At 41.8% G+C, this 18,965-nt stretch overlaps 1 protein-coding gene across 2 annotated transcripts in view; it reads left to right on the top strand.

Annotated features, from left to right (window-relative positions):
• The window catches only part of tmem184a (transmembrane protein 184a), a 55,333-nt gene that overhangs the window by 20,976 nt on the left and 15,392 nt on the right, over positions 1-18,965 (top strand). For both annotated transcript variants that reach the window (XM_072916011.1, XM_061982024.2), the window contains 3 exons: positions 407-497; positions 3,897-3,972; positions 16,837-16,928. In XM_072916011.1, the coding sequence (XP_072772112.1) occupies positions 407-497; positions 3,897-3,972; positions 16,837-16,928 (259 nt within the window). The remainder of the gene's footprint in view (positions 1-406; positions 498-3,896; positions 3,973-16,836; positions 16,929-18,965) is intronic.

Raw genomic sequence — 18,965 nt, 5'->3', positions numbered from 1 at the left:
CTTTGCAGGCCAATTTAGTGGCTGATTGATGGCGGGGGTCACATCAAGAGGCGGGAAGAAGGGAATCCCACGCAGCCAGCCCTTTCCTCCCTCGACTGGACACCATCTGCATTAGCTTCCTTTTAATCCCTCCTTTAAATAGCAACAAAGGATTAGGAAGGGATTTCCAAGACACACAACCTTTGCAAGCTTCTTAATGTAAGAAGCGAAACATTTATTGTTCCATAATGTCGCACTAATTATCCTTTATCGCGCGGAAGTTGGATTGGCCTTTTTTAAATGAAGTTCTAGTTAAAGGGGCTGGGAACTTAGTCTGCACTTTTTGAAATGACTGGCATGCATTGGACAATGTGGAGTTAATTAATTGGTAATATAAAGGGAAAATCTCCTTTTTTTTTTGTTGCAGCATTCGTCATTTATAATTTCCTGAGTCTGTCCTTTGAGTACCTGGGAGGAGAGAGTGCAATTATGTCCGAGATCCGAGGGAAGCCAATACAGTGAGTATTCTGCATGATCTAAATAATGTCTATGGCAGGGGTCGGTAACCCAAAATGTTGAAAGGGCCATATTGAACCAAGAATACAGAAAGAAAATCTGTCTGGAGCTGCAAAAAATGAAAAGCCTTGTATAAGTGTTATCATGATCTGTTTGTATTAGCTATTAGGGATGTCCCGATCCAGGTTTTTGCACTTTCGATCCGATACCGATATTGTTTTTGCATTTCCGATCCGATACCGATACTGACCGATACTGGCCTATCCGAGCATGTATTAAAGTTTAAAGTTATTTAGCCTACTTAGTTGTCAGAATCATGTTGAAAAGGGTTTTAGTACTCTTGATAACAACTAGCCAGCTGAATTAGGGGAGTTTGAATAATACACAATGGTTGGTAACAAGAAACTGACCTGTTTATTCAAGGATAAACACAAAATAGACAAAATTATACATGACAAACAGAAATGGCATCATTGAACTAGGGCTGGGCGATATGGCCTTTTTTTTAAATTGCGATATTTTAAGGCCATATTGCGATACACAATATATATCTCGATATTTTGCCTTAGCCTTGAATGAACACTTGATGCATATAATCACAGCAGTATGATGATTCTGTGTGTTTTGATTGATTGATTGAGACTTTTATTAGTAGGTTGCACAGTGAAGTACATATTCCGTACAATTGACCACTAAATGGTAACACCCGAATAAGTTTTTCAACTTGTTTAAGTCGGGGTCCACTTAAATTGATTCATGATACAGATATATACTATCAGATATATACTATCATCATAATGCAGTCATCACACAAGATAATCACATTGAATTATTTACATTATTTATAATCCAGGGTGTGGAGGGGGGCGCCGGATGTAAGTGTCAAAAAGACAGCCAAAAGAGTTTGATATGAGAATAAATCTAAAGTTAAAATATAGGGTAGAAATGCACCCATTTGCAGGAAATGTAGTCTTGATTTTCAAAATGTTCTTTCAAGGCTTGCATGTCTACATTAAAACATTCTTCTTCATACTGCATTAATATATGCTACTTTTAAACTTTCATGCAGAGAAGGAAATCACAACTAAAAAAATCACTAATTTTTTCATACGGTGTCGATGTGGAAATTTTTGCCTCAGCATTTTGATGGTGTGGACGTGTGGCACCGAATGGAGATGAGCGTCTCGACAGACGTCACAATATTTGAACAATGATGACGAAAACTGTTGTCTCTGTCGTGTCCGTGTGTCGAAAATTGTTATGCGCTTATTTTTTTATTTGATTTTGTGCGTGGCATAGATTTGCTATGCGCACAGGTGCGCACCTTAGAGGGAACGTTGGCTGCGCTAGCATCACAGCTAACGTTAGCCATGCTGCTACGTCTCTGCTGGGAGAGGAAGTATACGTATGTGACGTATGACGTGACAGTATGTGACGTGTGTAAGAAGGTGCGCTTGCTGTCTGTGAGAGGGAGACACAGAAAAGAGTGAGAAGAGCCTGTAGTGTAATGCCAGCAGCTAAAAGCAACTGCGTGAGAATCCACAGACCTGTGGATGTGTTGAAGGTGTGCTGGAAAATGCGGAACGGAAATTACGGAGCAGCAGAAAAGTGGAATGTATTATTTAAATCGGTGCGTTGGAAAACACGGACCGGAGTTTTTTTTTTAAACTGGATCTGGATCGGCATTTTCCCATGCCTTGCCGATACACATTTTTTGGCAAATATAGGCGGCCGATCCGATCCAAATATCGGATCGGGACATCCCTATGTGATACGGTCAGTGATCAGGTCAATGCATGCGCCAATGCAAAAAGGCTCTGGCAAATTTCACTAAAATTCACCCTGACTGGGTTTTAGATAAAACTGTTACCAAGTTTTGAGGGAATAAATGTGAAACATTTTTAAAATGTTCCTTTATGACATTCTGACAATAAAATTGCATGTGTGTCCAGACATTGTGATCTTGTTTTAGGGTACTTGAATTCATGCAAGCTAGTAATAACCTGTAATTAATCAAAATTTATCAAAATTCAAAGTGTGATTTCTTTTTGTTAGCCTTTTTGAAAAATATGTATAAATATATGAATTTAGTGTGCGGTCCTCTGTTTAAACAACACTGATGTAATTGAACAAAGACAAGTAGATCAGATACAAGCTGTTAGCTATCATTGTTCAGCCAATAAGGAAGTGCAATAAAAATAAAACAATCATTTACCCGTACACTGTTCATACTATTACAGTTTCACTTACTTACATTGTTCCACTTTCCTAAAAAGGAACCATAGCAATTATGATGTAGTGGATCATATCTATTTATTACCTTTTGATGCGAGAATTGTACTTATTTAAGAACGGTTTGCCGGCAGATTTCATTCAAAAATGAACACAAAAGCGAAGCATTTTAATGTATTATGCTACTTTTAAGACCCTTCTTAAAACCCATTTTTATTCACTGGCTTTTAACCCAGCATGAGACTTTAAACTGTTATTAACTTTTTTAACTGTTTTTAACTTTTTAACTGCTTTTTATCTAACAAATTGTTCTTAGGATAATTAGGGACAGAGGACCCTATTGTATTTCTAGCGTTTTATTATTATACCTCCGCCTCTTTGAGCTGTAATTTGACCCACTTAACATGCTTCAAAATTCACCAAATTGGACACACACATCAGGACTGGCAAAAATTGCGATCTAATCAAAAAACCACACCCCAAAATTGCGCTCTAGCGCCCCCTAGGAAGAAAACACAGACAAAACTGCCTGTAACTCCCAGTAGGAATGTCGTAGAGACATGAAGCAAACACCTCTATGTAGGTCTCACTTAGACCTATATTTCATACACTGACAACCCCCAGCAAAAATCAACAGGAAGTTTGCAATTCCCCCTTCAAAACAAAAGTTGTGTAAAAGCAGTCACCTTTTTTCAAACATTATCTCCTCTGAGCGCGTTTGTCGTGTCGGATTCAAATTAACACAGTAGAGAGATTGAACCCTTCTGATTAAAAGTTGATGAAAGAGTTTTAATTACTGCTCCGGTTTGGATTTTATGAGCCCTCAAAGTCGGTCCCGTCCATCGCTGCTTGCAGCTTTAATTTGTATTTGCTTTTTCAATGTTTTAAATGTTATTTTTTAGTCTGTCCTTTGCCTCTATTTCTTTGTGGTGTACAGCCCTTTGTTCTTCAACTGTGTTTGTTTTTAAAGGGCTTTATAAATAAAGTTGGTATGGTATGGTATTTTGTACACTATTCTGTACCAAAAATGAACTGAGTATACATTTTTGTCACATTCGGTGCTCTCGGGACACACATTACTGTAAAAACGTCATTCAAAAGTCACTTTTGCATAGCAAGGGACCTGTGACTGAAGAGTGACTTGAATGTTTCTCCTCTTCTCCGTGCAGATCGAGCTGCCTGTATGGTACCTGCTGTCTGGGCGGAATGAGCTACTCCATCGGATTCTTACGATTTTGTAAACAGGTGAGCTGCAGATTGTCACTCCTTTGACCGAAACAGCGTGAAATATGGGGTAATTCCGTTTAAGAGAATATAAATTAGATAAATTGCGTTAAAGCGCCAGAAAAAAAATACATATACAAATGGATATTTTTAATACTCTTCTTCTGCCTTGGAGACTTTGTATGTGTAAGTAAGATGCAACTCTAATTATTTGATAGTTGTTTATATTGACACATTTGTGGTTTAGACTGCAAAATCGTTCAATTTAGGGCATGCATCACATATGTCTAGCTTGTGGAATTGTCTCGATACCAATATTTTGATACCGGTTCCAAAAATGTATTTTAATACTTTTTGATAATTTTCTAAATAAAGGGGGCCACAAAAAATGCCATTATTGGCTTTATTTTGACAAAAAATCATCTTAGGGTGCATTAAACATATGTTTATTATTGTAATTTTTACCTTAAATGAAATAGTGAACGTACTAGACAACTTGTCTTTTAGTAGTAAGTAAGTAAACAAAGGCTCCTAATTAGTCTGCTGACGTATGCAGTAACATATTGTGTCATTCCCCATTCTATTATTATTTTGTCAACATTATTAAGGACAAGCTTAATGGGGGTGGGTGGTTCCCGTGGCCCTGTGCCTGGGTGGTCCTGCGGCGGCCGGTTTGGGTGGGGTGGCCGGGGGCTGGCCTCGCCGCGCTCTCCGGGGGTGGGGGGTGGGCTCGTGGGGGCCCGGTTGCCGGTGGGGCGGGGGCGGTCTTCCCGTCCGGTTGCGGGGAGTCTCTGGGTCCCTCGGGCGGGGCGTCTCGCCTTTCTGCCCGTGTGGGGTGTGGTCTCTCGCTGGCTTGGGGTCTGGCTGTCCCCTGCTTTTCTCGTGCCCTGTCCTCTGCCGGGTGCGTCTGTCTGCGGCCTGCTGCTGGCCCTTGTGGGCGGTACGGTGGGTCGGGCTCTGGGGTTCCTGTCGCTGGCCGGCTTGGCTGCGTGGGGGCGGTGGTCCCTGGTTCCCTGGGCACCACGCCTCCTGTTTGTGGGTTGGGCTCTCGGGGGTGATGGGGCCGTGCTCTGGCTCCCACGCACTCTGGGAGTCGAATGTATTGTACATGCAAATTCACATATGCTCACATACGTACATAGGTACCTACGCTCCCACATACATACACAAATACAGTACATATTTACCTACCTAATGTTCGTACATCCACACGCACATTCAATATACAAACATACACATACACATACTGTACATATACATTCACTGTACAAACACATATACACATTCTGTACATATACATTCATTGTACAAACACATATACACATTCTGTACATATACAAGTACATATGCATACTTACACTCATGCACATAATCACGTTTCATCAAACATATATTAACGTTGTTGCCCTAGGGTAAACTGGGTGTAACACATGGCACACTGACAAAGCTTAACCTATTGTGACTATAACAATCTACAAGGTTAATGTAGGTTGCTTCTCTTTCTCCCCCTCCATTTTTCTGCATTCTTTCGTATCTCAAGTTATCATTACGTATATGTATTGTTGCATTTAAACAACTGTATTGTTGATAATAAAGGTAAATTATTGGTATTGTTCATTATCAATAGCGCTATTTCTATTGGTATTTGTATTGATCCATTTGTAGTGTAATAATGCTCATTGTCATTTCTGTATTATTTTTTATTTTTCGCTAACTGCTTATTTGCTATTACTTTTACCATCATATTTGTACATGTCATATTTGCTGATGTTGCTCTATTGTTGTTGTTGTTGTTGTTTGCTGTTGTTGTTTTTGTCTCTCTGTCTAATCCCCCTCTTGTCCCCACAATTTCCCCCTCTGTCTTCTTTTTTTCTCTCTTTCTATCCCCTCCTGCTCCGGCCCGGCTGCACTAAATGATAATATAAATACATTTAATAAAGTCAAATACAAATAAGGCAACAAGAGAAGTATCCTACACTTCTCTTTTGTAAAGTAAATCTGAACAGCCGACATGGGCATCTACATCAACTATATGATTTGCCTGAGAAGCTGGACAGGACATTAAAAAAAAATTTTAAAAAAAATAAAAAATAAAAAAAATAAAAAAAATGGCTTATTAATCCACTTGGTCATTTACTGTAAATATCTGCTTATTTTCTGTTTTAACATGTTCTATGTACCGTATTTTTCGGAGTATAAGTCGCACCAGAGTATAAGTCGCACCTGCCGAAAATGCATAATAAAAAAGGAAAAAAACATATATAAGTCGCACTGGAGCCCAGGCCAAACTATGAAAAAAAAACTGCGACTTATAGTCCGAAAAATACGGTACACTTCTGTTAAAATGTAATAATCACTTATTCTGTTGTTGTTTGGATACTTTACATTAGTTTTGGATGATACCACAAATTTAGGTATCGATCCGATACCAAGTAGTTTTTAAATTTTTCTTGTGGATCATTAAAGTTAGTTACAGGGTCATACATTAGTCATAATTTAAGTCCTCATGTGTCCAGGGACATATTTCCTGAGTTTCTAAACATAATATGAATTTAAAAAGAAAAATATTGATGTAATCATAGTAATATCGACTGGATATGCTCTTGGACTTGGTATCATTACAGTGGATGTCAGGTGTAGATCCACCCATGGCATTTGTTTACATTGTGACGCCACTGAGCTATTGTATCCTTCTACGGTGTGTAGTGAAGCATTCCTCGTCCTCCAGGGATGATACTTGTAAGAAACTCACTTTATTTGTCGCCATGCAGGCGAGGATTAGTGATTTAGAAGAAGCTAAAATTCTGCCGATTGCGGATGGACATTAGCCGCTAACAAGCGAGCCATGTCTTAAAGCACCTCTTCCTGAGGGAGTTTTATTACCATCACTTCACCTTTATCCTTAGTTTTTAAGCCAAAACACGTCCATTCTCCCTTTTCTGTCTACACACTGTGTCTGCTTGTAAGTATCGTATTTTTCGGAGTATAAGTCGCACCGGAGTATAAGCCGCACCTTCCGAAAATGCATAATAAAGAAGGAAAAAAACATATATAAATCGCACTGGAGCCCGGCCAAACTATGAAAAAAACTGCGACTTGTAGTCCGAAAAATACAGTACTCGGTGATTGTGCGCTGCCGAACATGCTCCTCTGCTTGTAAAATCAGCAATGTGAAGGAAAAAAATATATATGGCGAACCAGCAAACTTTTCAAACAGAGTATAGTACGGTTTTTGATTCATTAGTACCGGTATACCGTACAACCCTACGAGCTTGTGTGCTATTGTGTGCTTAGCTGTTGTGTAACTGCGATCTCCTAGTAGAATATAGTCTACCGTGTTTACATTTTGTAAATGACTTGACTTAAAAAGAAGGGAAGACCAACCTCGTGTGCTTATTGGACATTTTGCATGCAAGCGAATATAATCAGATACTTGTATTTCCGTTTGGACGGATATCAATGTCGGATCGAGACATCTCAGGATTCAGGATGTTTATTATTTTATTATTGTCCATTCTTTAACATGTACAAGACACATAAGAACTGAAATTACATTTTCGGCACAGTCCCACTAAAAGCAGACATACGTTACAGGGAGACAAGACGGGACCGCCAACGGATCAGCCACTTACGGCGCTCCTTAAAAAAAGGTGGGACAAAGGTGATATTGGGAAAGGGGGGAAGAGTAAAAAATATCGTCAAAGGCTGGACCCTCGGGAGGGGGTTCAGACTGAGTCCAAGGGAAAAAAACTCATTTGCCATAGCACACATAAACATGTTACATATAATCACAACAACTCGCTATAAAGCGCTACTCAGCCGTTTATCACCCCGAAGGGGAATGAAGCCGTGGTGAAGGCGTGGGGTGGGGGTGGGGAGTGTGTTTGAGTATATGCTAGGGGTGTAACGGTACACAAAAATTTCGGTTCGGTACGTACCTCGGTTTAGAGGTCACGGTTCGGTTCATTTTCGGTCCAGTAAGAAAACAACAAAATATACATTTTTTTGGTTATTTATTTACCAAATTTGTAAACAATGGCTTTATCCTTTTAACATTGGGAACACTATCATAATTCTTCCCACGTTAATCAACATTAAACTGCCTCACGTTGTTGCTCAGATTAAATACAATGACAAAACTTTTCTTCTACATATAAAAAGTGCAACATTAAACAGTTTCAAGTGAACTCATCATGCTTAATTTATTACAGCATTTGGGAAGCCTGTAGTTGATTTTTATTATGTAAATGTTATATTTGTATCAACATGTGATAGCAGGGACCCTGCCATTCAAAACTAGGCTGCTGTATTTCTAATGATTAATGTAACTATAGCTGAAAAAATGGTACAATAGCAATAGGAGAGACTATTCATCCCTGAACACCATGGAGTTCATGTAGGCTTAATGATGCACTTACATTATTATATCAACTATCAGAGACAGAAACTCTTCATTTAACATAATGTCCTTTTTTTGCTGCTTCAACACAGCTCAATCAACACAGAAAAAGGTCAAGTGAAATAACAAACAGACAGGGCTTTGCTGTCCGTAACACACACACACACCGCAAAATGAGCTAACGTTACGCTAAAAGCGAATTAGCCTTCACCTCAAGCCAGGACTGCGAGCGAGCTGAACTGCCTTTTATATCTCTAGAAGGTCAACGGGCTCATAGTGATGTTACTAGTAGTTGACTGGGAGGTGTCTATTATCATTTGGGGAGAGTCCGCTGCCTGATGATTACCTGCTAAACGCTAAGCACTGACTACATGCGCTCTGAATACGCATTGCTGATTGGCTGTTACCGCTCTGAATGTAACCAATCAGATGGTTGTGTGGGTGGGACAATGCTGGGTGCTGTGTAGAGGACTGACAGAGGCAGAATGAAGCGAAGGTGGCTACTTAATATGTTCGTGTGCAAACTCGTTCGGTACACCTCCGAACCGAATCGAAACCCCCGTACCGAAACGGTTCAATACAAATACACGTACCGTTACACCCCTAGTATATGCCCATTGTCTTTGGGTGTAGTGGAGTTGTGTTCATAGGCCTGGGGACGTTCTGCATGCTATGCAAGCAAAGTTCGACTTCCAGGTGTCGTTGAGGAGGGAGGGAGGTCAAAAACTGCCATCTTTGAAATTCCTCAGGGGATGATTACAGAACAGCCTGTTTCTCTAATAAATACTACAGTTAAATTGACTTAATGCAAAAACCTCAGATGCAATAGATAAAATATGTCCTGGGATTAACAATTTTCATGAGTTTAAAGGCCTACTGAAATGCGATTTTCTTATTTAAACGGGGATAGCAGGTCCATTCTATGTGTCATACTTGATCATTTCGCGATATTGCCATATTTTTGCTGAAAGGATTTAGTAGAGAACATCGACGATAAAGTTCCCAACTTTTGGTCGCTGATAAAAAAGCCTTGCCTGTACCGGAAGTAGCAGACGAGTAGCGTGACGTCACAGGTTGTGGAGCTCCTCACATCTGCACATTGTTTACAATCATGGCCACCAGCAGCGAGAGCGATTCGGACCGAGAAAGCGACGATTTCCCCATTAATTTGAGCGAGGATGAAAGATTCGTGGATGAGGAAAGTGAGAGTGAAGGACTAGAGGGCAGTGGGAGCGATTCAGATAGGGAAGATGCTGTGAGAGGCGGGTGGGACCTGATATTCAGCTGGGAATGACTAAAACAGTAAATAAACACAAGACATATATATACTCTATTAGCCACAACACAACCAGGCTTATATTTAATATGCCACAAATTAATCCCGCATAACAAACACCTCCCCCTTCTCGTCCATATAACCCGCCAATACAACTCAAACACCTGCACAACACACTCAATCCCACAGCCCAAAGTACCGTTCACCTCCCCAAAGTTCATACAGCACATATATTTCCCCAAAGTTACGTACGTGACATGCACATAGCGGCACGCACGTACGGGCAAGCGATCAAATGTTTGGAAGCCGCAGCTGCATGCGTACTCACGGTACCGTGTCAGCGTATCCAACTCAAAGTCCTCCTGGTAAGAGTCTCTGTTGTCCCAGTTCTCCACAGGCCAATGGTAAAGCTTGACTGTCATCTTCCGGGAATGTAAACAATGAAACACCGGCTGTGTTTGTGTTGCTGCAGTCGGCCGCAATACACCGCTTCCCACCTACAGCTTTCTTCTTTGCTGTCTCCATTGTTCATTGAACAAATTGCAAAAGATTCACCAACACAGATGTCCAGAATACTGTGGAATTTTCCGATGAAAACAGACGACTTAATAGCTGGCCACCATGCTGTCCCAAAATGTCCTCTACAATCCGTGACGTCACGCGCTGACGTCATCATACCGAGACGTTTTCAGCAGGATATTTTGCGCGAAATTTAAAATTGCACTTTAGTAAGCTAACCCGGCCGTATTGGCATGTGTTGCAATGTTAAGATTTCATCATTGATATATAAACTATCAGACTGCGTGGTCGGTAGTAGTGGGTTTCAGTAGGCCTTTAAATAAGTCCGATATTCATCAATTTTAGATGCTGAGCTTTGGATAGGAGGGGTCGTACTGCAAGTCACAGAATAGCAGCTTTGCTCCTAATGAATACTCAGGAGAACGTGACAAATCTGGCCTGTCGATAGTTGCCACCAGCAAATTATTGCTGGGAACTCAAAAGTGCAAACCGTATCATAAAAAAGTAAGGGCGTTGGGGTTGTTTCAAGCTGGGAATTGATCATGAACAATTGATTTAGTCATGTTTTAATGGAAAATGCCAGCAGGTTGCCTTTGCGCTAAGCAACATAGAACACAGACTTTTAATGCATGTGTACTTTCTTCCCAAGTCACTGGACTGTTTGATTCCCTTCTTTGTAAAATATACCTGCGATTAAAGGAGCTAACAAAGTGGCCGCAAGTGAATAAATTAAACGTTAAAGCTGTTGAATAAAGACACTCTGCACAAATGCGTGCACCCTCTCTCTCAATTAATTTGAGGCAGCAGGCACACCGTTGACTTCTGGACGTGAACTGTGTCCCCCTGAATGTCACGCTTGTCAGACACTATCATGCAAAACTTGTTTTTTCTTTGCTGGCGTCAGAGCAGGCCAAAGGACAAGCACAGACTCTCTTATAGAATTTACCCGTTATTGCCACTTCCCCTGCACTCCTGACCCGACCCGGCCGACATCTGTCTACTCAAACCATCCTTGGGATTTTTTTCCCCCCTTCTAATTAAGGACTCATTATGCAATAAAGTGGGCGTGAAAGATGTGAACTGCTGTTCCGTATATCCTGTATACCAGTGTTTTTCGACCACTGTGAGATACAGTCTGGTGTGCCGTGGGAGATTATCTAATTTCACCTATTTGGGTTAAAAATATTTTTTGCAAACCAGTAATTATAGTCTGCAAATGATGTGTTGTTGTTGAGTGTCGGTGCTGTCTAGAGCTCAGCAGAGTAACCGTGTAATACTCTCCCATATCAGTAGGTGGCAGCCGGTAGCTAATAGCTTTGTAGCGGGATGGAGTGTGCAAGTAAAAAGGTGTCTAATGCTTAAAGGTCGGCAACCTTTACCAGTCAAAGAGCCATTTTGACCAGTTTCGCAAATTATAGAAAACAATGGGAGCCGCAAATTTATTTTGAAATTTTAAATGAATTAACACTGCATACAAAGTTTTTTTTTTGCTTTGTGCTATGTATAAACTAGGGGTCTCAGACACGCTGTCTACATCTTTATATGGAATTTGAAAGCTGGTGCGGCACGCGGGTTTTAAATGAATGGCGCTTGTCAGCGTTATGCGTGCCGTGATGGTACAGCATATAGCACCCACTACAACCAGCGTGCATGATCAGCCATACGTTGTATGGTGTTTCCGCTTGCTCACGTAGGTGACAGCAAGGCATACTTGGTCAACAACCACACAGGTTACACTGACGGTGGCGGTATAAAAAAAACTATAACACACTTACTAATAATGCGCCACACTGTGAACCCACACCAAACAAGAATGACAAACACATTTCGGGAGAACATCTGCACAGTAACACAACATAAACACAACAGGACAAATACCCAGAATCCCATGCAGCCCTAACTCTTCCGGGATACATTATACACCTCCGCTACCAAACCCCGCCCACCTCAACCGACGCACACAGGGGGGGGGGGGGGGGGGGGTTTGATGTGTGAGGGAGCAGGGTTGGGGTGGGGGCGGGGTTTGGTGGTAGCAGGGGTGTGTAATGTAGCCCGGAAGAGTCAGGGCTGCATGGGATTCTGGGTGTTTGTTCTGTTGTGTTTATGTTGTGTTAAGGTGCAGATGTTCTCCCGAAATGTGTTTGTCATTCTTGTTTGGTTTTGGTTCAAAGTGTGGCGCATTATTAGTAAGAGTGTTAAAGTTGTTTTATATGGTCACCGTCAGTGAAGTATGCCTTGCTGTCACGTACGTGTGCAAGCAGAAGATGTATGTTGTATAACAAGTGTTGGGCTGTCACGCTGTTAATACAGATTGTAGAGAGCGCCAAATGTTGTACCATCATGGCACGCCCTTATTATAGCTGTAAGGGTGAAAATTGGTGAATATTAATCCTGGGAGTTTTCTGCGAGAGGCACTGAAATCCGGAAGTCTCACGGGAAAATTGGGGGGTTCAGCAAGTAAGCCGCTGAGCCGCATCAGAGTGATCAAAGAGCCGCATGCGGCTCCGCAGCCGCGGGTTGCCGACCCCTGCCCTAAGAAAAGGCATGGAAGCTTAGGGAAGGCTATGCTGAACGAGACTAAAACTGAACTGGCTACAAAGTAAACAAAAAACAGAATGCTGGACGACAGCAAAGACTTACTGTGGAGCAAAGACGGCGTCCACAATGTACATCCGAACATGACATGACAATCGACAATGTCCCCACGAAGGAGGTTAAAAACAACTGAAATATTCTTGATTGCTAAAACAAAGTAGATGCAGGAAATATCGCTCAAAGGAAGACATGAAGCTGCTACGGGAAAATACCAAAAAAAAAGAGAAAAAGCCACCAAAATAGGAGCGCAAGACAAGAACTAAAACACTACACACAGGAAAACAGCAAAAAAGTCAAAATAAGTCAGGGTGTGATGTGACAGGTGGTGACAGTACACCTACTTTGAGACAAGAGCTATAGTGATGCATGCTTGGTTATGCTTTAAAGTCATATCCGACAATTGCGACGACGATTTTTTACTGTCAACTGAGTTTCGTTTTTTTTAATGATTTCTGCTGGTGGTGTGCCTCCGCATTTTTTCAACGCAGAAAATGTGCTTTGGCTCAAAAAAGGTTGAAAAACACTTCATTAGGTACACCTCAACAGCCCAGTGTAAGAACTATATGAAAAATGCAGCCATCACAAATCATTTTAGTCATTTTTTGCATTTTTGCGAAGCTAAATGAGGTATAGGGGCGGTATAGCTCGGTTGGTAGAGTGGCCGTGCCAGCAACTTGAGGGTTCCAGGTTCGATTCTTGCTTCCGCCATCCTAGTCACTGCGGTTGTGCAGTCCTTGGGCAAGACACTTTACCCACCTGCTCCCAGTGCCACCCACACTGGTTTAAATGTAACTCAGATATTGGGTTTCACTATGTAAAGCGCTTTGAGTCACTAGAGAAAAAGTGCTATATAAATACAATTCACTTCACTAATAATATAGATGCAGTGCAGTTGTACACAACTCCAACCCCAGTAAAGCAAGTTGTATTGATGATGAAACTCAACTTTATTGACCTTATATTAGGGCTGCACAATTAATCAATATTGAATCAACATTGAGGTTTCAGTCAGTGCGTTTTGTTTTTTTCCGCTGTCACCGGCATTTGAGTGATAGCCATGTTTGCCAATCAGAATTGTTGAGCCTCGCGTTTGTTCGTCTCTTCAAACACTCTTTGCGTTGATCCCAACGAGGGCTGGGCGATATGGCCTAAAACTATATCACGATACACAGAACAGGCCAAAATTTTGGACTTACCTTCCCATTTCAATGCGTTTTCTTTATTTTCATTACTATTTACATTGTAGATTGTCACTGAAGGCATTAAAACAATGAATGAACACATGTGGAGTTATGTACTTGACAAAACATAAGGTGAAATAACTGAAAACATGCACCTGGGGATAGGTTGATTGGCAACACTAAATTGGTCCTAGTGTGTGAATGTTGTCTGTCTATCTGTTTGCCCTGTGATGAGGTGGCGACTTGTCCAGGGTGTACCCCGCCTTCCGCTCGATTGTAGCTGAGATAGGCTCCAGCACCCCCCGCGACCCCGAAAGGGATAAGCGGTAGAAAATGGATCGATGTGTGTATGTATGTATGTATATATATATACTGTATGTATATATATATATATATATATATATATTAGGGATGTCCCGATCCGATATTTGGATCAGATCGGCCGCCGATATTTGCCAAAAAATGCGTATCGGCAAGGCATGGGAAAATGCCGATCCAGGTCCAGTTTAAAAAAAAAAACTCCGGTCCGTGTTTTCCAACGCACCGATTTAAATAATACATTCCACTTTTCTGCTGCTCCCTAATTTCCGTTCCGCATTTTCCAGCACACCTTCAACACATCCACAGGTCTGAGGATCCTCACGCAGTTGCTTTTAGCTGCTGGCATTACACGACAGGCTCTTCTCACTCTTTCCTGTGTCTCCCTCTCACAGACAGCAAGCGCACTTTCTTACACACGTCACATACTGTCACGACATACGTCATATAGGTATACGCCCTCCCCGAGCAGAGAGGTAGCAGCATGGCTAACGTTAGCTGTGATGCTAGCGCAGCCATGAGAGCAACGCTCCCTTTAAGGTGCACGCCTGTGCAATTGCGCACTGCTCAAGCGTCCTCTGCGCACGGCAAATCTATGCCACGCACAAAATCAAATAAAAAAATAAGCGCATAACAATTTTCGACACGACACGGACACGACAGCGAAAACAGTTTTCGTCATCATTGTTCAAATATTATAACGTCTGTCGAGACGCTTATCTCCATTCGGTGCCACACGCCCACACCATCAAAATGCCGAGGCAAACATTTCCACATCAAAACCGTATGAAAAAAATAGTGATTTCTTTAGTTGTGATTTCCTTCTCTGCTTGAAAGTTTAAAAGTAGCATATATTAATGCAGTATTAAGAAGAATGTTTTAATGTAGACACATAGAATCATCATACTGCTGTGATTATATGCATCAAGTGTTCATTCAAGGCTAAGGCAAAATATCCAGATATATATCGTGTATCGCAATATGGCCTTAAAATATCGCAATATTAAAAAAGGCCATATCGCCCAGCCCTAGTTCAATGATGCCATTTCTGTTTGTCATGTATAATTTTGTCTAGTTTGTGTTTATCCTGCTGATATTCCGATATTGTCCAACTCTTAATTACCGATTCCGATATCAACCGATATATACAGTCGTGGAATGAACACATTATTATGCCTAATTTTGTTGTGATGCCCCGCTGGATGCATTAAACAACGTAACAAGGTTTTCCAAAATAAATCAACTCAACTTTTAGGGACGGCGTGGCGAAGTTGGTAGAGTGGCCGTGCCAGCAATCGGAGTGTTGCTGGTTACTGGGGTTCAATCCCCACCTTCTACCATCCTAGTCACGTCCGTTGTGTCCTTGGGCAAGACACTTCACCCCTTGCTCCTGATGGCTGCTGGTTAGCGCCTTGCATGGCAGCTCCCGCCATCAGTGTGTGAATGTGTGTGTGAATGGGTGAATGTGGTAATACTGTCAAAGCGGTTTGAGTACCTTGAAGGTAGAAAAGCGCTATACAAGTATAACCCATTTATCATTTATTTATTTAACTCAAGTTATGGAAAAAAAAATGCCAACATGGCACTGCCATATTTATTATTGAAATCACAAAGTGCATTTTTTTTTTTAACATGCCTCAAAACAGCAGCTTGGAATTTGGGACATGCTCTCCCTGAGAGAGCATGAGGAGGTTGAGGTGGGCGCGGTAGGGGGTGGCGGGGTGGTGTATATTGTAGCGTCCCGGAAGAGTTAGTGCTGCAAGGGGTTCTGGGTATTTGTTCTGTTGTGTTTATGTTGTGTTACGGTGCGGATGTTCTCCCGAAATGTGTTTGTCATTCCTGTTTGGTGTGGGTTCACAGTGTGACGCATATTTGTAACTGTAAGGAAGGGTTAGTAGTTCTTTTAGAGTTAGGACACGATGGACAGATTCCGGCCAGAGAATCCTTTAATCATCATTATTGCTGAAAGGTAGATGTGAATGTGTGTGGTTTTGTGTGTGTGTTTGTGTGTGTGGTATTTAGTCATCAACGCACACAAGGCTGGCTGCCACCATTGATTGAAACCGGCTATTCTGACAAAGACGTGCTTTAAAGGGGAAATGACGTCACAGATTGACCTATCAACTTAAAGACACAGGAACATTACAAAACTGGTTAAAAACACACCATAGGCTTTCGTACAGTAACAGTGTTAAAGTTGTTTACACGGCCACCCTCAGTGTGACCTGTATGGCTGTTGACCAAGTATGCATTAGCATTCACTTGTGTGTGTGAAAAGCCGTAGATATAATGTGACTGGGCCGGCACGCAAAGGAAGTGCCTTTAAGGTTTATTGGCGCTCTGTACTTCTCCCTACGTCCGTGTACAAAGCGGCTTTTTAAAAAGTCATAAATTTACCGATAATTTCCGATATTACATTTTAAAGCATTTATCGGCCGATAATATCGGCAGTCTGACATTATCGGACATCCCTAGTCTCCACATTGCATAAGTGTGTCTAACGCAGTGTCCGGTAGTTAGCCTTCTTGCGACTTATAAGATATGCAAACTTATTTATAGACTGATTGCTTATTTGTGTGTGTGTGTGTGTTTCCCAGGCGACGCTTCAATACTGCATCGTCAAGCCCATCATGGCGGCCATCACCATCCTCCTGCAGGCCTACGGAAAGTACCACGACGGAGATTTTAAGTGAGCCGGCGTCGCATTCATCATACAATGCATATAAATGATCACGGCGTATGTGAGGAGAGGTTACAGCTGGAGATGCTTGATAGATCACCAATCTCCCCATAAACTCTCGAGTCAAGTCCCATCCTGCCAGTGTCTTCTCTTTATATTCCCACTTAGTCCGTCTTTCTGCCAGCTGTGTTTACCTCTAAAAACTTCAGCGGTATGAGCTTTGTACCACCCACCCCTTAACGCCAGTCTGTAAGATAGAAAGACTATGTTTAAGTGGAGAATGTCAGAATATATTCTCCTCAACGGCGTGATGATTCAGATTGTTTACTGAGCCTCAGAAGTAATTAGTCTCTACAGTTCTCAGAGAGGTCCTTTGGAACCTGGAAGGCAGGCTGACAATTAGATAAACACAAGCGATTTGATCAGATGCAAGCAGGAATGAGAAATATGAACAGACTATTAGCTGCTTGGTGAGACACTAACAGCTGGGATGTGTGGCTGCAATTACTCAATGGCTCTACAAATGCAACAATCCCTTATGAGACTCTGACTAGATTTTAAAATTAATTTCCCCCAAATGAAATAATGGAAAAATAATCTGTTCCAGGGTCAAACTGTCGCTATCGTAGAGCTGTTAAAGGCCTACTGAAATGCGATTTTCTTATTTAAACAGGTCCATTCTATGTGTCATACTTGATCATTTCGCGATATTGCCATATTTTTGCTGAAAGGATTTAGTAGAGAACATCGACGATAAAGTACGCAACTTTTGGTCGCTGATAAAAAAATACCTTGCCTGTACCAGACGAGTAGCGTGATGTCACAGGTTGTGGAGCTCCTCACATCTGCACATTGTTTACAATCATGGCCACCAGCAGCGAGAGCGATTCGGACCGAGAAAGCGACGATTTCCCCATTAATTTGAGCGAGGATGAAAGATTGGTGGATGAGGAAAGTGAGAGTGAAGGACTAGAAGGCAGTGGGAGCGATTCAGATAGGGAAGATGCTGTGAGAGGCGGGTGGGACCTGATATTCAGCTGGGAATGACTAAAACAGTAAATAAACACAAGTCTATTAGCCACAACACAACCAGGCTTATATTTAATATGCCACAAATTAATCCCGCATAACAAACACCCCCCCCCCCCCTCCCGTCCATATAACCCGCCAATACAACTCAAACACCTGCACAACACACTCAATCCCACAGCCCAAAGTACCGTTCACCTCCCCAAAGTTCATACAGCACATATATTTCCCCAAAGTCCCCAAAGTTACGTACGTGACATGCACATAGCGACACGCACGTACGGGCGAGCGATCAAATATTTGGAAGCCGCAGCTGCATGCGTACTCACGGTACCGCGTCTACGCATCCGACTCAAAGTCCTCCTGGTAAGAGTCTCTGTTGTCTCAGTTCTCCAAAGGCCAATGGTAAAGCTTGACTGTCATCTTTCGGGAATGTAAACAATGAAACACCGGCTGTGTTTGTGTTGCTGCAGCCACCGCCCGCAATACACCGCTTCCCACCTACAGCTTTCTTCTTTGCTGTCTTCATTGGTTCATTGAACAAATTGCAAAAGATTCACCAACACAGATGTCCAGAATACTGTGGAATTTTGCGATGAAAACAGACGACTTAATAGCTGGCCACCATGCTGTCCCAAAATGTCCTCTACAATCCGTGACGTCACGCGCAGGCGTTATCATACCGAGACGTTTTCAGCAGGATATTTCGGCGCAAAATTTAAAATTGCACTTTAGTATTGGCATGTGTTGCAATGTTAAGATTTCATCATTGATATATAAACTATCAGACTGCGTGGTCGGTAGTAGTGGGTTTCAGTAGGCCTTTAATAACTGTACAGGAAAGGTTATATGGAACATTGCATCCAAGCTACCGTATTTTTTGGAGTATAAGACGCACTGGCCGAAAATGCATAATAAAGAAGGAAAAAAACATATATAAGTCGCACTGGAGTATAAGTCGCATTTTTGGGGGAAATTTATTTGATAAAAGCCAACACCAAGAATAGACATTTGAAA

The sequence above is a fragment of the Nerophis lumbriciformis genome, linkage group LG24 (assembly GCF_033978685.3).
Source record: "Nerophis lumbriciformis linkage group LG24, RoL_Nlum_v2.1, whole genome shotgun sequence".
NCBI lineage: Eukaryota > Metazoa > Chordata > Actinopteri > Syngnathiformes > Syngnathidae > Nerophis > Nerophis lumbriciformis.
The sequence above is the reverse complement of the archived record's forward strand: the minus strand, read 5'-3'. Positions and strand labels throughout refer to the sequence as shown.